This window comes from Tetrao urogallus (genome assembly GCF_951394365.1).
Source record: "Tetrao urogallus genome assembly, chromosome: 15".
In the NCBI taxonomy this organism is placed as follows: Eukaryota; Metazoa; Chordata; class Aves; order Galliformes; family Phasianidae; genus Tetrao; species Tetrao urogallus.
In genome coordinates, this window is record NC_136828.1 from 8,425,273 (window position 1) to 8,447,017 (window position 21,745).

The 21,745-nt window shown below is 41.3% G+C and overlaps 1 protein-coding gene across 1 annotated transcript; it reads right to left on the reverse strand.

The window, feature by feature from the left end:
- Positions 1 to 2,818: 2,818 nt before the first annotated feature.
- LCMT1 (leucine carboxyl methyltransferase 1) lies at positions 2,819 to 21,499 on the reverse strand (the record flags this gene model as incomplete). Its single annotated transcript, XM_079542916.1, has 11 exons — positions 2,819 to 2,841; positions 4,806 to 4,903; positions 6,524 to 6,615; positions 7,653 to 7,754; positions 8,493 to 8,613; positions 10,028 to 10,130; positions 17,560 to 17,621; positions 18,278 to 18,354; positions 19,310 to 19,431; positions 20,365 to 20,456; positions 21,402 to 21,499. 11 exons carry the CDS (start codon positions 21,497 to 21,499, stop codon positions 2,819 to 2,821), a joined length of 990 nt encoding a protein of 329 aa, XP_079399042.1.
- Between the last annotated feature and the right edge of the window lie 246 nt (positions 21,500 to 21,745).

The following is a 21,745-nucleotide window of genomic DNA, read 5'->3' on the forward strand; positions in this document are numbered from 1 at the left end:
CATGATCCAAGATGCAGTACTGAGGAGCTCCAAAAAAGCAGGAAGGTGACAGCAGCCACATAGAAGGCTCAGGTGTGGAGAATATAGTTTCTGTGTAAAGGAAAAGGGCTGGGGATAAAGTTCAACAGATCAGAGTTGAGCACATCTTCAGAGTAACCATGCTTCAGATATCAGAAAGTGATCTGCTGGGCAGCACCAGGCCATGTTAGCAGAACTGGTGAGTAAACTGCTCCTGGCCTGCTGAATCAGACCCATCTTTCCGTGAAAATGCAGGCTGGTCTCATAGACAGCACATCCATACTAAAAAAAAAAAAAAAAAACAATTGCTGCTCCAACTGTGATTAACAAGACAGAATAAGAAAAAAAATGCTAATACAGCAGAACTGAGCTCTTAATACCTTTTCTCAAGCATGCATCTCAGCCTAGAAAAAGACCACTGATATTTTGTCAGTGTCCCACTGAACTCTGCAAGACCCTTCAGCTCTGTTTGCCTCTTAAACAAAAACAGTGGTACAGAGTGAGGACAAAGGCACGTTTCCATGAGGAACCTTTCCAATTTTTATGCTCATTGTAGCAACTGCAGATATAGTCCTACACTGGCAGTGTTTCAAATAATGTTTTATCTATACAACTTTGCCCTTGTAACTGATACCCTTCTGGCAATATCAGTGTGCTGTTTTTACCCAAACACAAGGTTTCAGTACCCACTTTGCAGCTCTTTGGAGGCCAATTTTTTGCACTGTCCTTCTGAAGGGGCAGACTCCAAAAAAATCCATTACACACTGGTGTTCCAGCCAGGCAAATGCCCACTCCACACATTGCCACACACACAAACTCAGGAGAAACTGCACTCTGAAGATGGGCACAATCATGATCCTTTTATCTTTCCCCCATTTAGCAAAGCAGTAAATTTGAAGGACTCTGATCTACTTAAGACAAATTCACAGATGGTTGTTGAACTTGGCTCCTTGGGTTCATGTTAGGCTGACAGAGCAATTGCACAGTGGGAACAACAACAAAAGAAATTTCAAAACCTTTAAGTAAAAACAGTGCGAAAACAGAAGACAAAAAGCTGCAGGCCATGAAAAGCAGCAGGCTGACTGTCCCCTGCTTCACTGGAAACAGAAGTGCTCATAAGGAAGTCTACTTCCCCAATCTACAGAGCAGGCAACAGCAATGGAAAAAATACATCACTCAGTGGCAAATCCTGTAGTCTCTGGTTGTAGTTGCTATGCACAAAAAGGAACTGTGATAGCAAGGCAAGAAAAAGAGACATACCTTTGTGGGCTCCTGCATTGGCAGAGAGAAAAGGTCAACACTAATGCAGACCAGGGCAGCCTGCATGTGCCTCTCAACAGGAGGGGTACAGCTAAGCTCCAACAAAAAGCACAGGCACAAGCATGCTGTTGAGATTGTTATCTTAGAAGCAAAGGTTTTGAGTTCCTTTCATTGCTGCACAAAGGATCCATCTCTTCTCTTTGGGGAATGAGTTTAAGTGAATACTTTGCAAAGACTGAGAAGAGTGTTAACCAAATACTGCATTTCTGTGCCTTGTCACTTGAGAACTCAGCATGAAACAAACATAACAGTGGACTGCCTCTAGTTCCTAGTGACTGAAACTGGTACTTGATTCTGCAATGAGAGCAAAGTGAAAGCCATTTCTGTTTTCTACTTCTGTTCCCTTGAAATTGTCTTTTAAAAAAAAAAAAAAAACAACAAAAAACAACCACCCCAATAACCTCGTTTGCTTGTTCATCCATCTAAACCCATATCAACTATATCCTAACAGATACGTTTACTCTACAGGAAGTTGCACAGAGTACAAAAATCAGTTTATCCTTGCAGCGACTTTCAATAAAATGCTCTTGTTGAAGCACTTGCCAAAGGCAAAATGCAGTCAAACCAGAAATGAATAGGTCATTTCTAATAAATAAGACAGTAGGCACATTATAAATATTAAACATTTATTATTATTCTTCTCAGAAGGTTGCAGGATTCAATTCCAAACAGTAGGAAGGTGGGTTAGGGGTTTTTTTTTGTTACTAAATGGATTTTGCTCATTTCTTTTAAGGGGAAAGAAAGAAAAAGAGACTGCTGTAAAAATACTGCCAGGAGTGCAAGTATAGTTTACTTCCTTTCTCACCACAACCATCCCCATGCTGAACTGCCAAGTTGAGCCCTTCCCAGCTAAATTAAGTCTAATTTAATCATGGACCCTTTCCTTCTTTCACTCTTCCCAATAAGGGGCAGACCAAGCATAGTGACAGCCTTGTAGCAATAGTAAAAGCCTGGAGAAAGCTTACAGGGTGACACTTCCTAAGAGTTAAACCCAAACAGAAAGAAAATTAACAAAACTAACCTTCATGATCAGCCGTGCACAGTGCAAAGAGAAATCCACTAATGCAGTTCAACATATTTTTCCAGCTTCCTATCACAAATACAGTTTACACATCCACAAGGAGATGAAAGTGGAGAATATAATCCAAGAACACTCACAGTTTTAAACTGAGGAAGGTGAGCCTTTAAACAGGAATTACAGTCATCTTACAAAAGCCTGTCATTATACACATATCCAGGAATGAGAGGCGAATCTTGCTTCATAACAGATGCTTGAAATGGGCAAAAAAAATTCAAACTACCAAAAGCCAACAGGACAGTCAACATCAGCAGCACCTGTCACCTTCTTCACTGGCACTGCTTACACAGACGAGCAGACTGAACTCGGCACATGCACAGCCCCATCATTTCTGTGACCTTGTCTCAAGAAGAAGGCAGCAGCTGTGGCTTCTGGACCCACGGCTTCCCTTGAGCAAGTACATCAGAAGGTGATGTCTGCAAGACCTGAAGGAAAGAATGATGGTGTGGGGGAGGAAATAAGCATTAATTCTTATGCCACCCATATTTCATTACTGAGATAGTTAGACACAGAAAGAGGGATGCTTTCAGATTATTACTATTTGAAAAAACAAACAAAACAAATACAAAGGACCTGGTGGCAGGAAAAGAATTAGGAAGAGAGTTGATCTGCACTTTCAAGCTCTTTTTTTTTTTTTTTTTCAGCAGTTCAGCAATTGATCTGAATAAATCAATCTGAAGCAGTACTGACGTTGTGACAAAAGGAGCAATACAGACTGCAGATAGAAGTAAGGATCTGTCCATAGAATTAACAAGAGAAAAATGGGGAAAGGACCATTAATGGCAACACTGATTTTACACTGGATAAAGAAAAAGTAGCTTAAACTGAGATATATTCAAGTATTACACATTTGATTATCTCTGAGAGTTGTCAGAGTTGTCTTTTTTGACTTCTAAGATACATTGCAGCATTTAACCTCAGTATCCAAAATTGTCCTGAATACTACTTTAATCAGAAAAAAAATTAATGCTGGTGATCCCAAGAATGCTGGCTACTATGAGTAGGTGAACATCTTGGACAGCAGACACTCCAAGCTGAGATCTGTTATTACAGTAATGGGATACTGTACATCTAGCTTTACCAGATGTTTTAGTGCTCAGTTTGGTTAAGGAATACCCACAACATCAGCAGAGATTTCATCTATTCACAATTGATGAGGAAAAGCAAAATAAAAAATTGTTATTGAATACCACTTTGTCAGGAACAAAGGAGGGGCAGAAAAGGAAAGAAAAAACAGATGTGAACTGGAAGCCATATCAGTTTTCTGGAAATACTGGAGTCCCAGATACTGCAGACAGAACTAGAAAGACTCCAGTGCAATAGAGTTGCCTTCCAAGCTTTGGACAAATAATGGCTGCAGACACCCATTCTTCACCTGAACTACAATTCGTTTTGATTTTACTATTTCTTCAATAGTACAAGCAACACGAATAATGTTACATAAAGTTGAAATTCCAGGGGGAGACACAATTTTAAGAACAACAACAACAAGTTAAATTTGGAGGGTTTCTTTTCCCCCCAAAGAATGGAAATCTTCAGCCTTAAATGGATGTAAATGGTGACAGTGCCGAAGAAGCCTGGGCTAAGTAACAAAATGTATTTTTATGTTGTCAGGACACCATGATTTTATATACCATGTGCCCATATGGTACTTTACATACATACAATTTGTAATCCTTTCAATTAGCACTGATAGTGTAAAGCAGTTATTTACAGCAACCCATACGGCATCTTCCAGTGTAAAATAAATCATAGAATGGCTTCGGTTGGAGAAGACCTTGAAGACACCCAGTTCCAACCCCGTGCCATGGGCAGGGCTGCCCCTGTCCAGCTCAGGATGTCCAAGGCCCCATCCAGCCTGGCCTTGAACGCCTCCAGAGATGAAGCACCCACTATCTCTGGGCAATCTGTTCCAGCACCTCACCACACTGACTGAAAAAATTTCTTCTGGACATCTAACCTAAATCATCCCTCTTCTAGTTTAAAGCCATTACCTCTTTTCTGACTGCTATCAGAATGTAAAAAGGCAGTCCCCTCCTGCTTATAAACTCCCTTTAAATATTAAAAATCACACTGTGGTCTCCCCAGAGCCTCCTCTTCTCCAACCTAAATAAGACTAACTCCGTCAGCTCTTCTTCATAGGACAGGTGCTCTCTAACTCCCCAATACCAGACAGGCTTCCAGTTGGGCAATTCAGATGGCTATACAAATCTCCCAGAAGGCTGGGGAGAAACAGTCTCCACCCAGGAGGTGTTCACAGCCTCAGAGAAACAGACCCCATTTTCCAGCTACACAATGCATCTATCATAGGACTGGTACAAGGAGTCCCAGTCTCTCCACATTAAGTGTCAGTGTGAAGGATTACTTCTGAGATGTTGGGGAACATTACCCAGATTACTGTTGTCTTTTGAGGCCCAGCAGATGCAGTAGTGCTGCATTAGTTGTTCAAAGAGTTCTTTTTCATCCAAGAATTCAAGTTCTTCTATTCTGTGGAAATAAAATAAAACTTGTGATTAAACTGAAGTCTCAGTGTAGTTTATAATGAACACTTTTTCACTCTTACAGCATGAAAGATATAATTCAGAGTAGTTATCTTTGCAGTAAATTAATACAGATATTTGTCCATAATGATGATACCATCACTCCTAACCTTTGTTGCCAATGTACAAGACAAACGATCAAAAAGGTATTTTTAACTTCCACACACAGAAATTTAATGTTTCAGGATTAAACTGTGTAATTTCTCAGGAATATCAGTGTTTTTCCTCAAAGCCTTTTTACTCAATGCACCTGGTCTTGCTGGACTTATGTAGCACAGCCTAAGAGAAGGAGATTTATCTCAAGCAAAGGATTAACAGCTAACAGCAGAAGATAGTATTTTCTCCAGACAATCACAACAAGTCCATATCATGTCTCGGTGAGTGATGGGTACACCAGTGCAGTTCCTAACAACTCTCCCACATGAGCTCATGACAAAGCACAAACCAAATGGTGCATACAAAATGTGAGGATTTTTTTTTCCTAAAATGGTCCCTACCAAAGATTCTTGAAGTAAGATCTTTTTTGAAGTAAGATCTTGTGTTTTCCACTTCGCCCAAGCGAGAAAACTTCTCTCAAGCTGTCCTTGTTCAAAAAAGTTTAATATGGCATATTCTGCTCTCACTTCAGATTACATGAATATCAAAAGCATTTATTTTTCTTGGTAGAAATTTAGAATGGCTGCTAGTGAGGATTAAATGTGACTGAGGGGAGACTGTTCCTAAATACACTTACCGAGGTGCATGTGCTGCAGAACTGTAGGTAAAGATTCTTATAAATTGAAAGTATTATTTGCCATGTATTAATACTGAGGAACAGTTTACATAACTTACTCATTGGCACCTGGATCAAGTGGAAAGAGCTAAACTGATACAACAGTCAAAAACACTGTAAAAAAGTACAAACTACATCTTTCCAGAAGCACCATATGGCACAAGCTCAGTCATCATTCCTATTTAAACAACCTATGATTTTCAGTCTCACCTGCTCAGTCCCATGCTTTCAGCAATCCATATATATGAATGTTAATGAATTACTTGTAGCAACTCACACTTCATATTACATACCTAAAGTTAATAACATAATGCCAGGCACACCTTTCTGTTGCTCTTTGCTTGCATTGTACATAGGTCCTAGCAATAAATTACCATGGCTTGTTACCTAAATCCTCTGTCGGGGAAGGGGAAGAACAAATGCAGCCATTTTCTACTGACTTGTAGTAGAAGGAACACAAGGCAAGTAATCTTATGTATGCCTACAAGAGTGGAGCAAACACACAGATGTCGTCTCCACCTTGAGAACATGAAGAATGGATGCCTGCTCTATCCTAAGGCCCCATCCCACCCATTTAGTGTTGTTGAGGCTGGACGTCCATCACAGAAAACACAAGCATTCTCCTTAAGGTTCTGCAAAAACTTCAAGCTCAAACATATTCTGCCAAGCTAGTAGCACCTACATGAAGCTTCTCCTCTGATATGCGAGATAATCCCATACTAAGTATTGACAAGAGCAATCTTGGAAATGGCGTCTGAAGATGACTATTGACTGCAAGCAAGCTATCAGCAATACCTTTTGACATCAGCCTGTGGCAAGAAGCTGTACACTTTCATCATATCAATGGCATGTGCGTTTTCCCATCCATTTAACAGCAATCGTTCCTTCTGCAAAATAAACGAGGAGTGTTTACAGAAGACATGAGGAAGAGACAGCAGAAAACAGTTCTTCCCCTAAGGATTCTATAGGGCAACTACTTGACCTGTTAGAGAAGACTATAACTGCTCTTCATATAAGCATTTGCTGCAAACCTCTACTGAGGCATGGCAGTGGGACAGATGGAGCTGCACTCTGATCTACTGCAGCTTTTCACAGAATCACAGAATCACCAGGGTTGGAAGGGACCTCAAGGATCATGTAGTTCCAACCCCCCTGCCTAGCAGGGCCACCAAACATACACATTTAGATCAGGTTGCCCAGGACCCCGTCCAACCTGGCCTTGAACACGTCCAAGGACGGGGCATCCACAACCTCCCTGGGCAGCCCATTCCAGGGCCTAACCACTCTCCTTGTAAAGAACTTCTCCCTAACATCCAACCTAAATCTTCCCTCCTTCAACTTGGATCCATTTCCCCTAGTCCTGCTATTGTCAGCCCTTTTGAAGAGTTTACTCCCCTCCTGGGTGTAGGTTCCCTTCAGGTATTGATAGGCTGCAATGAGGTCACCCCGCAGCCTTCTCTTCTCCAGGCTGAACAAGCCCAACTCCCTCAGCCTGTCCTCATAGGGGAGGTGCTCCAGCCCCCTGATCATCTCAGTCACCCTCCTCTGGACCCTTTCCAAAATCTCTATGTCTTTCTTGTACTGAGGGCTCCACACCTGGACACAGTACTCCAGATGGGGCCTCACAAGAGCCAAGTAGAGAGGGACAATCACCTCTCTTTTGTACAACTGCAGAAACTAAGTGGTATTCAGCAAGCATGACATTAACAGCAGGGAACTGTTATACTGTGGTCAGGAAAGGATTTCACAGAATGGCTTAAATTGGAGGGGACCTTAAAAACCATCCAGTAGGTAAATCATTTCCAGTAGGTAGCAGCTGCCCCAGACCTGCTTTAGTCACTGCTCTGGGTCTTACAGTGCACACACTGCATTATCAGATTCATCTGTTCTCATATCAAACAGGCAGAGCTGCACACCCTATTACCTGAGATTCTAAGGATCTGCAGACTTCCACTCCAGCCAGGTTACACTGCCGTCTCTGCAAGTTCTCAATCATGATCTGTCCGAACCGATCTGCCATATTCACCTCAGGTAGAGAATGAGACAAAAGTGTTCCGCCTTCCGAAAAGAACATCATCGCAGTGAAAAGCAGTAACTTGGTTAAACTCTCTAGTTGTCTGTCATAAAATGTACAGGATAACTTATAACAATTACATTCTTACATTGGGTCTCATTCCACACTGGCACACCCTCCTCAGCTACATCACATTTACAAGTCAAGTGCTTTTTTGATGATGGCAATGTATGTCTCTTTCAGGCACATGGACTATGCACCGAAAACTGACTCTGCTTTAAGTTGTTTATGACTCTCATGAGCTCTCTGGTAGTAATTTATAGCATGGAAGTTATATATAACATGGAAGTCCTGTTCCTCACTTCTGGAACCCCCCAGATTCCCTCAGCAATATTGACACTGATTGAATTTTTGCTCTACTAATTCTCTAATGCTATAAACTCACAGGCAACATGCAGCATTGCTTCATTTACCAGTCATATCTAAACCAATATTCTATAGCTCACCCACATAAGGATTAAGCCTAACTGTTTTGGTTCAGTATAGTTTAGCAAATCATCCTTCAGAACAGACATTCTTCACAATGAGATAACAGATCTACAAGATAAAACTCATTACCAAAGAACTTCAGCAGAACCTGTTGTCTGTAGAAAATAATATGGCCTATTCTTACTTTACAAACACAATTCCCACTTCTGAGAGCAATTTTTATGTCAATAATGCAGTTCAGAAATGCCATTTTTGTTTTACCTGCTCATAATTTATAAACATCGCCACTGGAAAAGTGCTCGCCGCCCACTGTAAAAGATTTGCAGATTGTTGTGGAGTCATGTAAACCAGCACACACTCTGCTACCAGAAGTGTTGGCAAACTTCAAAATAGAAAAAAAAGAGAACTATTTGTAGCAAAAGAACAAGAATCATAAGCAGGCAATTCATGCTCCCCAAAATTCTTAACAGAGCTCTGCTATTATGAACCTGACACTTCAGAATGAATGAAATCACTTTGCTAAGTTGACAAGAAATGAGTTTTCTGGCAGCTGACAAATTAATTACAGGGGCCTCCCCTGGTTCCAGAATGGAGATGTTAGGAAACTCTCCTTTCAGTTAGATGTGCAACCTGCTGAAGAAGTATCCTTTAAGCCACCTCTGAGCTGGGACAGCATGAACCATAGCACACATTAAAATTCATTTTGGGGAGAACCATACCCTGCACACACACAGTCCATTCTATTTTAAGAGATTAGTAAAACTAGGAATAAAGTACGGACAAAAAAGGATTTTAAAAAAAGTTCTAAGAATTATAATTAGACAAATTGGTTCCATGTAAGTAAAAAGAGTGACACGTACTATTATCTAACAAAATGCAATCTACACTTTGCACTTTGTCTCTTCCCCCTCCATCCACAAAAAAAACCCAACACATCACCAAAATAGACAGCTACATGAGTAATTTTGCTCAGAATTGGAGAGTTTTCTTTTAATTGGGAAAAAGAAAAGTCGCTAGAAGCAGGAGAACCTCCTCAAGGAACAGCAATATAAACAAGGCGAGATTTCAGAAGATGAAAATGTAAAGATTTAAATGGCAGTTTGATGCATTCTGCTTTCCCATATGCTCTCTCCCACCCAGCCAGATAGCCACTATTTATATATATTATATTTGAAAAGTATGTCCATCATCTGCTTTAAAAACTTAAATCCTGCCACTTCTAGAAGCCTAATGCTTGAACAGCAAAATGTCAAGCGTTAGCTTCCAGAGTTAAGTTCTCAAAGGACTCCATAGCAATCTCTTTTCCAAAAGGTCTAGAGAACAGTACAGGCTTTAAGCAGAGGCAATATAAAATGATTACAAAGACAAAATTCTAAAATGATTTAATACTGACAGAATTATTCTTCATTTTACCAGCTAATGCTCCCAGAAATCCTGACTCACACACCTAGAACAACAGTGGTGGAAGACATCCACTTATCAAGGTACTCCCATTAGTCAGCATTAAAAGACTCCACTCCTCAGAAAAAGTTCATGACATACTGATACACAGGTGACAAAAAAGCAGTGTGCAGGATGGACTGCAGAAGCACCAGCCCTGCAGCAGCAGCAGCTTTGGCTCAGTCAGGCTGGATCTGCACAGTGTCTTCTGCTCAAAGAACTTGGGAAAAGGTAACCATGGAAATAGCACAGTGGGAACTGGATGCAGAAACTTTATGTCCAAGCCTGACTTTGCACTCGCCAGCCTGCTCTGTAAGCCCTTGCCAAAAACCCGCACAGAAATAACAAAGTCTTACTGTACATCCAGTTTGTGTTTCTTTAGCTTTTCCTCTAGATCCGATGAGAAGCGAAGATCTGCTCCCACTATGGAGTATCGGCTGGAGTCTAAGCTGTGGGAATCTGCAAGTTCAGAGTTTTCAGAGACCAACAGTCACAAAAAAGAGACATGCTGAAATTATAAATTAAAAAACCATGCAGGAACACACGAAGTCAAAACTCAGTTTGTTATACCTAGCAATTAACTGCAAACTCTTCTTTTAAAAACATTAATTTCCCTCATAACAGACTGCTGGGGTTTTCAGATTTTGCTGTGTTAGCATCAGACTGCAGAACACCTGGTCCTGTGCTCTGCAGCCAGGACAATGCTGAGAGGTTATCCCATCTGTTACCATGGTTTCAAGGAAAGCAGAGAGGAAAGAAAGAACGTGAAGATTCAAGGCAAGGTTTTTGTTTTCTTTTTAAATCACCCAATACGCTTTTTATGTACATCTCCTATCTAATCACTGAAAAACTAAAGTAACAATGTCCCAAAAATTAACAAGATATAGTTATACAAATTAGCAATACGTAGAACTATATAACACAGGTGAGCATCAGAAACAGGTTTTGGGGTCAGAAGTTATTTGAGGCCCCCTGTATGACGCAGCAACAGTATCACGTGTGCAGAGTCAAAATACAGACAGTTTGTGATGCATATATTCACCCTGGGGCACAGCAGGCAGCAAGCTTCCAAACTGTTTCCCCATATTAAGGAGGAAGAAATCCTAAAGCCTAAATACACTTTGCTACACAGCAGAACTGTCAGGAGGCCAACAGAATTACTGACAGCAGGATGCACTCATTGCTGACAATCAGTTGAGCTACACAAGACCAGACCCTGCAGAACCCGTTTTACAAGTACAGTATCTAACCCACTTAAAGACATAAAGTTCTGTGGGAATGTAACAGATTGCTCTTTCATGCTTTAACTCAAGAACTGTACTACTGGAGTGAAGACGTGAGGGCAGAACAGCACATAATTTTTCCCTCCTACTGTGTGCATGTGACAATCAGAGCAAGCAGCAAAATAAGCAAGCTAGACGGGGTGGGGGAACAATGTGAGAGTTTGGAACAGTCTTGTTACGGATACTCATTGGCCATCTGCAGCATGGGCACAGCTCCTGGGACCCCACAGCAGGCACACAGTCCTGAGCAATGACACAGGAACAGATGTCATGTGCTGGGTGAAGAGAAAGAAGAGCCAAGTGACTGAGGAGAGGGGATAAAGGAGGTTTTGCACTTCGGGAGGAAAAAAAATGATGGAAAAAAAATACCATGCAGTTCGTTACACTAAGCACTACATCAAACCCTCCAGAAGAAGGATCTCCATGTAGTTTTCAAGTGACCAGCTCTGGAAATGGCTCCTGTAAGTCACAGTGATGTTTTCCAGCAGCAGTTCTGAACAGGGACAGGGAATGGTTTGTGCAGAGTTACAGGGGAGTGGGAAAAGTTGTGCAGCAAGTGATTCAACATTTTCAGTCAAGGCTTTTCTCTATGTGCATGTTCTGTAATAGCTTTACTGCTTCCCACACCCTTCTATTTAAGTTATTATCAAGGCCATGATAATGGTACCAAAAAAAAAAAAAACCCTCCACACACAGGAAAGTACTTATATAGTGACTTGTGTGCTGCCTGGAGACACAGCAAAGTACGTGTCAGCCATCACAATCAGTATGGAATTGATGCAATCTTCTTGTCCAGCTTCACTGACTTGGGCACACCAGTATATTAACTATGACCAAAAATAAACTGCAAAAATTTTGAAGTGCTCCAATAATGGAAACACCACAAACATTTCATCAGAGGTAGAAATAGATGTCTTCCGCTCACACCACGTTGATTTGAGAATTTCTATCACTGAAGAGCAAGAAAGAGCAAAACCTCCCACATTTTAGGTTAAAGCTGTCCTTTACAACTGCTCAAATTTCAGCACAATTGCTGACAATGAGCAAATTCAGTGTCAGTCATGCCTTGGCAGGGTAAGAGAGGGGATGGCCATGAACTGGCTGCTTCCCAGTGCAAAGCTGCATGGACAAGTGAAATAACAGCCAGCAAGACACAGCCTGCTTATTTCAAGTTACCTACCAGAGGAAAAAATAATAAAATAATTTACAAAACCAACGGCAGAAGGAAAAACAAACAAGCAGGTTTCCTTAAAGGCAATTTGGCTCAGGAGAAATATTTCTTACATTGAAGCTAAGCATACTCAATGCTTAGGAACATCTTTGGGAACACACAGGACTCCCTACAACAGAAACTTCTAAAAGGCCAAGAAAGCTGATGAGGAACGGATTCTCTTCAAAAGCCTTCTGCTCCAAACGCAGACACTACTTCTATTTCCAGTGTCTGGGCTGCCTTGCTCCTCTCTGGTCCATTCAAACAGAATGTACTTGTTTCTCCACACGTTTTCCTGCCAGCTTCCCTCAAATCTCCATTGATGGCTGTTGGCAAACACAACCGCAGATGAAAAGTGAAGAAGAGCTGCACACACATTATATGAAAGCTGATACAATTGCTAGAAGTTGTGCATTTGAAATGTATCCGAGAGCATCTCATTAAATATCTTCATAATTCACACATGTCAACATTTACAAGCAATACTTTTATCTCAGAGGAAATCTCACAGAAGGATACAAAATTTGCATAGTTTGCACAAGTCAATTTTAAAATGAAAAAAGGCAAAAGGAAATAAAAGTTTGAGGAAAGAATTTAAGGCAAACCTCTAAAATTCCTCATAAGATTTCTTCTACTTTCGGCCTAGGCATGGCATAAAAAAAAAAAATCAGGTCAAAGAGATGAAGATATCAAACGTAACCAGGGAAAAATACTTCAACAAAATCAGTCTGACAGCTGCTCCATCATTTCACATAGAGGTGGCAATGACAGCTGATGATGGCTGGCACTGCCACTGTTCCCAGACTGGAGGCCAAAAGTCAAAGCACAGTCATAGGCGCCTGAGAAAATAATGTGATCCTACTTCATGGTCTTTGGCACCAATTTCTGCTTTACTTTATGTTTTACAAGCATAGCTTGATGTTCTAAATATGAGTATTTAGAAATAGCTGTCATTCTGAACAAACAGCATTGCTGCAAATGCATTGTAAAATACCTACCTGCAGAGTAACTGAGAAAGGAAAATGAAAACGAAACTCAGCCTGGTAGGACAGGGACATCATCTCAATTGATTTTTTTTCTTATGCAAAAATCTTTTTTTCTTTTAACTGAATCAAATAGTTGGTGTTCCTGGAAAAACAAACTGTTTTTCTTCCTTCATTATAATCTCGCTCCTTGAAACATCAGCACAAGAACCAGATGCAAAGGAAAGCAGAATGAGAATGGGAAGGGCTTCCAGTAACTGTGCGTGTGCATTCTGTCCTGGAGAAGATATCGCCCCCAAAACCAAAACACTTCATATGAAAGGTTTCCTTTTTGTCACTGACTTACATGTCATCTCCCTTATAAGCTCCACATCCCTTGATTTTGAACAAAGGACACCTCGCTGTGACTCAGGCCACTGTCCTAATGCTGGCAGAGCCAGTGGTGTTTGGTGGCTGAATACACGGAGAGTCACATATTCCAGGCACTCATTCCCAGTATCTCATCATGGCTTTGCTGCACAGTTGATTGGTCTCACTCTTTCCTACAGCACGGAATTATCTGACAGTTTTCTCTGTGATGCTCACATTCAACATATTCAATTGTGTAGACTGTCTTGTACTTTTCTGAAACTAAGCTGAGCAAAATATCAGATTCAGACTTTGTTTGGGAAACATCAGGGAAGAGAGAGGAGGAAGAAAACCAACCCCATGACTGCAACCTACCCCATGACCCAAAGGCTCCTTTCAGCCTCATGTATAGATAACATAAGCACGCACATTTTTTCTGACCATACCACTCACACGTACAGTTTCCACGACTTTTGGCATGGAACTAACAATACAAGTGGCTGGAATTTAAATGTTATTGCACTCACAGAGTGTCAGTAAGATTTGTTTCCACTTGTCTTTTGACCTCTCCACGATAAAGCTTCCCTTCACAGAACCACGCTACCAGTAAATAAATGTCCTGCTTTATGATGGCCAGACACTCACTCCCTACCTTAAATTGTCCTCTGAAGCAGCACTGCTCAAAGTTACAGCCACAGGTGTATAAAACACAGCATCACAGCACAGCACTTCCTCTGCTACAAGTATTCAGAGTTCTCTAAGTCAAAAATTCATGAGTAACACAAAGGTAACAGTTCATTGAAGTACAGTTTGTATCTGAAAGGCAACAAAGGTAGAGCTTCCTGATGCTCACAACTGCATTATAAACCAGATAGCAACACTGAACTCAGGAAGCTATTTAACCTGTCACTGCCACAACTATGTCATATTACTGCACAAATTCACTGCTTCTCCCTGGAGATCTAACATTGCCTTGCAAAAGACAAAGCTATTCAATGACAAGTGTCATCTTGTTGCATTGAAGAGCAGAGGCCATAAATATCTACACACGAACTGCAAGCCTTGCTGCCACTTTTTCTCTCGAACCAAAAGGAGAAAACAAATGTTGCCCTGAAGCCAAGAAAGTTGCCTGTTAGCACTGCTTCCAAAAATGAAAGCACTTACTGCAAGGAAAAAACTCAGTATGAGAAGAGTCACTTCAGTGGATATTATAGGAACTCAAGAAATAAATTCCAAAGCAATTAAACAAGTTGTTCCTTGTGCACAAGAGACAGTAGTGTGGACCGGATTTAAGAGGGGAAAAAAAACCCACCAACCCCAAAACCACCAAATCCAAGATTCTAAAATGCTCAGCAATAAGTAGCATTTTACTGTCTGGAAGCACTGCTTCATTATGCCCTATTATAATTGCTGACAGATGACACTTTGAGAACACTGAATTCTTCTAACAGCTCCATTAGGTCACACCAAAGGTCCATCCCACACAGCGCCCTGCCTCCCACAGATACCAGCAGCCACTATTTAGGGAAGAGACAAAAAGAGGCCAAGCACCTGCTACTAATACTGCTGTTTTCTATCCTTTTCCTTAAACATTCTTAAGTTTGATTGGGATTTCTGGACCAACACTTTCATTTTATAAGCATTATACATGTTATGACATGCACATATTGTACTTCAGTAGCAATGATCAGCCAGAAGCCTCCCATTTCCACGTGGGGCACAAACTACTCCTTCCACCCATGTGCATCACTTTATATTCATCTGCATTGAATTTTATCAGCAAGTCACTAATTTCACAAGATTCTTCTGCAGTTTTTTTACCACTCTGAAGAGTTTGGTCTTGCCAACAAGCTGCCACTTTGTATTCATTCTATCCTCCCAATTGTTTCTTAGCATTGAATAATATCTGCCAGATTTCCACCTCCCTCTACAATGAGAATTAACCACATATGCCTACTCTTCATCCCCAGCTCTTCAGAGAGAACCATTCCTTCTCCCCCCACAACAACAAAATTTTGCTGGCAAACTTTGGTAAATAACTTTGTTAATATGCATTTTTAAAATCCAATTATATTAGTAATTGGATGCCCTTCTTTACTACATTGATTAACTCCAGTAAGTTTGTGAAGCATAACCTATCTTCACAAAAGCCACGTTAACTATTTCTCAACACATTATATCATTCTGGGGTTTCACTAAGACTGTTAGAGTTCTTACTAACTTGTCCAGTAGAGGCATCAGTCTACTGGTTTGCAGCTCCCTGAATTGGGCTCACAGAGACCAATGGAGCCCATTTGAGTCTCAGCTGCCATCTTCCAGTTCTCAGGTACTAAGACAATTTAAAATGAGAAGGCACACACCAGCTAGTAGCTGAGCGATTTCACTGACAAGTTCCTTTAGAACTGTTGAGAAATCTTTAGGGCCATACAAGATTCATCTGACTATTTCATTTGTCTGTATATGTCCTCTTCTGGTGGTACTTCCACAGGAAGCAGTTCTATTAGTATGTCCTTAAGAAGAAGAGTTCCCAGAGGGATTTCACACAAGCTTATCTATGGTTTTTGTGTGCCACAGCAGACTTCTAGCACCTCCAAAGACCCAGACACTGGGCTACAACCCAAATGTCTCAGCACAGTACAGCCTGCACCAACTTAGCCACACAAACTCCTACACTAAGGCATCCAACACCCAGCACTGGGAAAGAACAAGATGAACAGCTTTAAAGAAATAAGCCAGTCCAGTAGATTCAGCAGTGATGCACTAATTGAAGTTTACTGCTACGAATTGTTAATTAGAAGCTTTTGATTGGAATACATGCAACTTGATGACTTTACAATTGTTCTGCTGTACTAGAGGTATCTACAGAGCTATTCAGTTACACAAACACTATTGAACCATTCTGATCTACTTCATATTACTGCATTTTCAGGAGTGCTTATGCAGCATGTCTATTGTATCACATGGTTGTACGGTCTCCCTCTGAAACTCAGCAGTACTTAGAAGCTGTTTTTCTGAGACAGGCACACAGGGCTTTCATCTTTTTAGACCTGAATGAAAAGTAGAGAACTCTGATATACAGATGTCATTTAAAGATTCAGTAAGTTACAAATTACAAATCCCCCATATGCAGTAATAAGACATGTGGGGCACATACAAATATATACGGTCTACTCAGTGTGACAGTACTCTGATCCAAGTTCAGGCATTAAACAGACCTCAGATGAGCACCCACACCAAGTCACTGGCAGGATAAGCACATCCTCTCACTCTCTTGAGGGCCCCTTTGAGCCCTCCAGACCCTCAGCTAGAACAGTGCTCACAAAAATCACACGCAGATTTAACTACCACAGGAAATACACAACCTCAGATTCACAGTTACGCTTGCTAACACAAACTAGTTGACCCTGCAGGTGCAGATAACTTGTCTTCCTCCTAAACAGTCCAGAACAAATAACTACCACACACTATCTACAATTTGGGCGCCACAAAGGTTACTTAGAAGAATCTATTTTTTCCCCCATAAGAAAAGAAATGTTTACATTAAACTCTTGGCACAACACTACAAGTCTGTAAGCTAAGACAATACAGGCATATAACACCATCTGAGTCTAATATCCTCTTCTAAAATACTGAAACATAAGCAGCACTGGCTCTTAAGAAATAACTTTGTAAAATACATTTGGTGGAGTCACAGAAGTAACACAAAGACTTGTGCTCTTAATGAGATTGAAAGACAGAGGAAAGCACTCATTTTAATCAAGGATACATGACTATCATTAGCATTCTTTTCTTCTGTGACAGAGTGAAACATAAGTTAAGCTACATACAAGAAAGAAAAAACTTTCTAGCAGGATAAAACCTTTTCAAAAGACAATATTTCTAACATGACACAGAGCAAATGGGCATGATTCTGTAAGAGAAGAAATAAGCCTCTTTTCCCTCCCAATTCTCTGTCCAAACAGCACTTCAAACATTAAAAGCCTGCCCACATATCAGAACAAAGTGATCAGAAAAGTTTTAAAAGTGCTGCAGTACATTGCTGACTTATTTTAAAGATGACTCACCTATTAGAAGAGAGTCCCCTGAATGGGTTTCTATGATTGGTTTTGACAGGGGAGGTTTTGATCTGTGGGAAGAAGGAAGAAGCAGCTCTGAGCAGTTAGGCTTGTTTAACTATGTGCTTCCAAAAAAATTTTTCTTTCAAACACATGTGAAGGACAAGAGAATACCTCTGCCCTCTACTGGAAAGAAAAGTGCTTGCAGATTAGACTTACAATATGCTGCAGTTGACTTTCATACCCACCAACTCCTGCAATTCTGAGATAACTCCTTCAAGACAAATCTAGACACTCCCCTGAAGTATTCCCCGTAAAACTTATTTATTCAAATAATATTCAAGTACTGTATCAGCTAACTCCTCTCTCTAACTTGACATGCAAATCTGAAAGTTTCCTTCTGTATTTAGCTGGAAGAGAAAGAGACTTAATTGCCCCCTAATCACCCTGAGACTTGCTCTGTCTACTGTATTTTAGACAATTGAGAATTAAGTCAGTGTGCCTTCCTACAGCTTTCACATAGTGACTTCCCCAGATTGAAACAGTGACAGAATAATCTCTTCTGTAGGACTTAGCTTGAATAATCAAACCTTTATTCTAAATCACAGAGTGTGAAGGACTCCTTTGAAGAGAGATGGAATAATTAAAACTCATAGCTCGTAATTAATTACATTTTGCTGAATTACATATGCAGTCCTACACAGGTTAACACGAGCCTTACACTTACTTTATATTATGTATTTTTCTTGCAACTATCATTGGAAAATCCACTTCGAAGTATTTTCTAGGGAGAAGATTTTCATCCTGAGAATTGGATTAAGACAATAGAGTTAGGAACACCCACATAACAAGAAGATATAGCCTTAAGTCCCAAGCAGTTTTGTTTCAGTTTACATTGGCATTGTTAACAACAGTATATTTAAACACACAACTTAAAAAATAGAAGTTGAGAATCATTAAAATGTTCTCTAGGAATCAAACAAAATATTTAACATTTTAGGTAAGACACCCCGGACACTGGAGTGGTATTGATTCAAGTTAATAAAAGTTAAAACAGTTTCATATTCACAGAAGTGTACGTCAGAAAAGCTTTGCATCTCAGAAAGGACTTTTCCCTTCCACTGAGTGTAACATATATACTTGTGACCATGCAAAATGCAACTGGCCTCTTCTAGCTTTCCTTGAAAAAACAAGATTTAGTGTAAGTTAGTAAGTAACAATTACACAGCATCTGAATATTCTGAATACTATCACACAGTATAAGAATCATGAATTATCATCAACTACATAAATGCATGCAGATACATAATATTTGTGTCTATAATCTCACATTTACATAAACACACATAACTCAGAAATGAGTAAAACAGCATGCACAGCACTCTACCTCTATAACATACTTGTGTGCCAATATATAACTAGGATGGTGAAACCCCATGCTTAAAGATGACAGTAAGATGTGAAGTTCCTGAAAGTCCACTAGAGGTCAGCTTCATGTCACACTTTTTTCGGGAAGGTCAGTGAAAAACCCTCTCCTCATGCACTGCAGTTTAAAGACACCTAAATCTAAACAAGCTGAGAATGAAGTAAACCACCCCAGCAGTCTGCTGACATACACAGCCTCACAGCACAGCCTCACAGCACACCTCCACATTGTGCTACAGAAAACAGTACTGATAAGCACTCACAGAACAGTGCTTCAAACATCCACACAAATCTCTGCCTTCAGCTGAGCTCTTTCCTCTCAGCTATCACTCACCTTTAATCTCCAAAACAAGGTATCCATGCCAGCACCAAGATTAACAATCTGACAGTTGCACTCGGTCTTCTTTAGGAAAGCCTCAAGCAGATAACTGACACCCTGAACACGAGCATAATAGCCTATTAACAAAGAAAAGTTTATATTTTTAAATTACTATTTTAGTATAATACTGGATGCTTAATACTCAATTTTTTTAAGCAACTTTGGAAACTCTTTGCCTACTTAAAGATATGCTACTTTGGAAGAAGAATACACTCTTTCACAAACATTATTATTTTTTCCTGTTACTATTTTACCCAATGTAAGGAAAAAAAAAGTGTAATTCCTTGGGTACATGAAGAACAGACCAAATTAATTCAAGCTGTTGAGCAAGCACACTGAACTCTTGCAGAGACCAGAACTGACCCACACTGCTGTCCCCACTCAAGTAGTGATACTGATTGCTTTGTACAGAGTACTGCATGTTAACCAAGACATAGAGATACTCTATTCAGAATACAGAAAACAAATAAGAACTTCAATAATAAGAAAAGCGATTAAGAAGGCCACACAGCAAGTAACATTAATATGAAGGGTATATATCGTACTCTTTTACACATACCATATGCTCCAAACACATAGTGTACGGAAATTAAGACCAGAGTGCTATAATGTTTGTAACACTGCAACAGGATAGCAGCACAGCAATAAGAGCATAGTAGCAAACTCCCAGGCTATAGAAGTAAGGAAATGCTCAAATACAGCAGTCTTGGACACAAAAATAAAGGAAAGAACCAGCTTACCCTAGGAAAGCCTCAGATTCACAGGGATCTCCAGCAAGAGGCCCTTACCTCCACTGCCAACCCTTAAATGAGGTCTGGGAAGGAGTGGACCCTAGCTCCACCCCTTTTGCTCACACAGGTGCATTGCATGTATCTGAGCTCCCATGGGTTGGCTCCGCCTTCTCACCAGGTGCTCAATCACCAATTCAGGTGATAACTTAGCATATCCACTATAAGGGACACTTAAAACATACTTGTACTGTCCTCATCCATGCTTATTTGCTGACTTGCCTCTGTTGATTTCAGGTGCTTTTCTTTCTTTGGCTTGCCTCACAAAATACTGGATGTAAGGGTCCTTCCAATAGCCGACGCTTACAGCAAACCTGCCCAGCAGAGGAAGAAAAATTAAAAGTTATGAATTAAGGTCATCAAAGTATACTTCAAAAGATAACCAAGCTTCAGAGGAGACTCTCTGACCTGCATGCCTACATGCAGACAAGGTTTAAGAAGTCTACCAAATGTATGCAAGTATAGGAAGTTGCAGGATGCCCAGTTAAAAATTCTGGCTGTTCCTAAATGCGTAAGTATCTTTTCAATGCCCTTTGCACTACCTGATGAACTTACACAAGACCCCAGTTCCAAATATTTCTTTGAGAACGCAGCAAAAAAGGATACGCGTCTAAAAAGTCCCCTAAGCAGTACAGACAACTTTTGTACATTTATACACTGCAAACTGTTTACATTTATTCCTGAGCTTCTACGTTCCACTTTAATGTAGCCAACAACACCATTCTGTTCTAATACAGCTTTCTGACCTCATAGCCAGGCAGGTTAACTCTCCAACACCCCTCCCTGGCATTACCTCACTACCAAAGGAAATAAGTGACAGCAACACCTGAATTAAACTCAAGACCACGCATAAGAGGGCAACAAGCCCATCATCCCCTGCACACATCCTCGGGAAGAGACCACATAAAGAGCTCTGAACAACACTGAGACGTTTGTCCCGAGTTTTGCACGTCGCTGACATTTTCGGCTCTTGCTGTAAGGACAGCTCTAATTATCGGCAACCCTAATTATCGCTGATGGTACCTTACAAACAGGTTCTAAGATGAAAGCAGGTCAGGGACGGGAGCTGACAGCAGCACTGCCCACAGTAGGTCCTCGCAGCCAATACCCGCCCGCTCACACCACAGCCCTCAACGTTCCCAGATCCCTTTTCCTTCCCGATCCCGCTGCTCTCACACAGCCAGCACCGGGCAGGCCATCGCCTCGCTGACGGGCCGGCCCCACGCCCGGCCCCGCTGCCCTCACCCCTCAGCCATTACCGTTTGCAGACGGATGCGTCCTCGCACGTGCCCCGGACCGCCTCATCCGCCTCGTCCAGGCCGGCAGCGGGCAGCTGATCGCGAGCGGCGGTCGCCATAGAGGGCGCGAGGCTCACCCGCCCGCCACTGCCGCCACCACCCTGCGGCACGCCCCCCGCCGCTTCCCATTGGGCGGCCTGCACGAGGCGGTGCGCCGGAGTTCGGCGGTGCGCCGTCACGATTGGCTCACGGCTTCGCCCATTCCCACAGCATCCAATGGAAGAGCGAGATCTGCGAGGCCCCGCCCAGGAAGCGGCGTCGTACTGCAAAGCACGCCGGGAGTAGAACTTTCGCCGCTTGGTCAG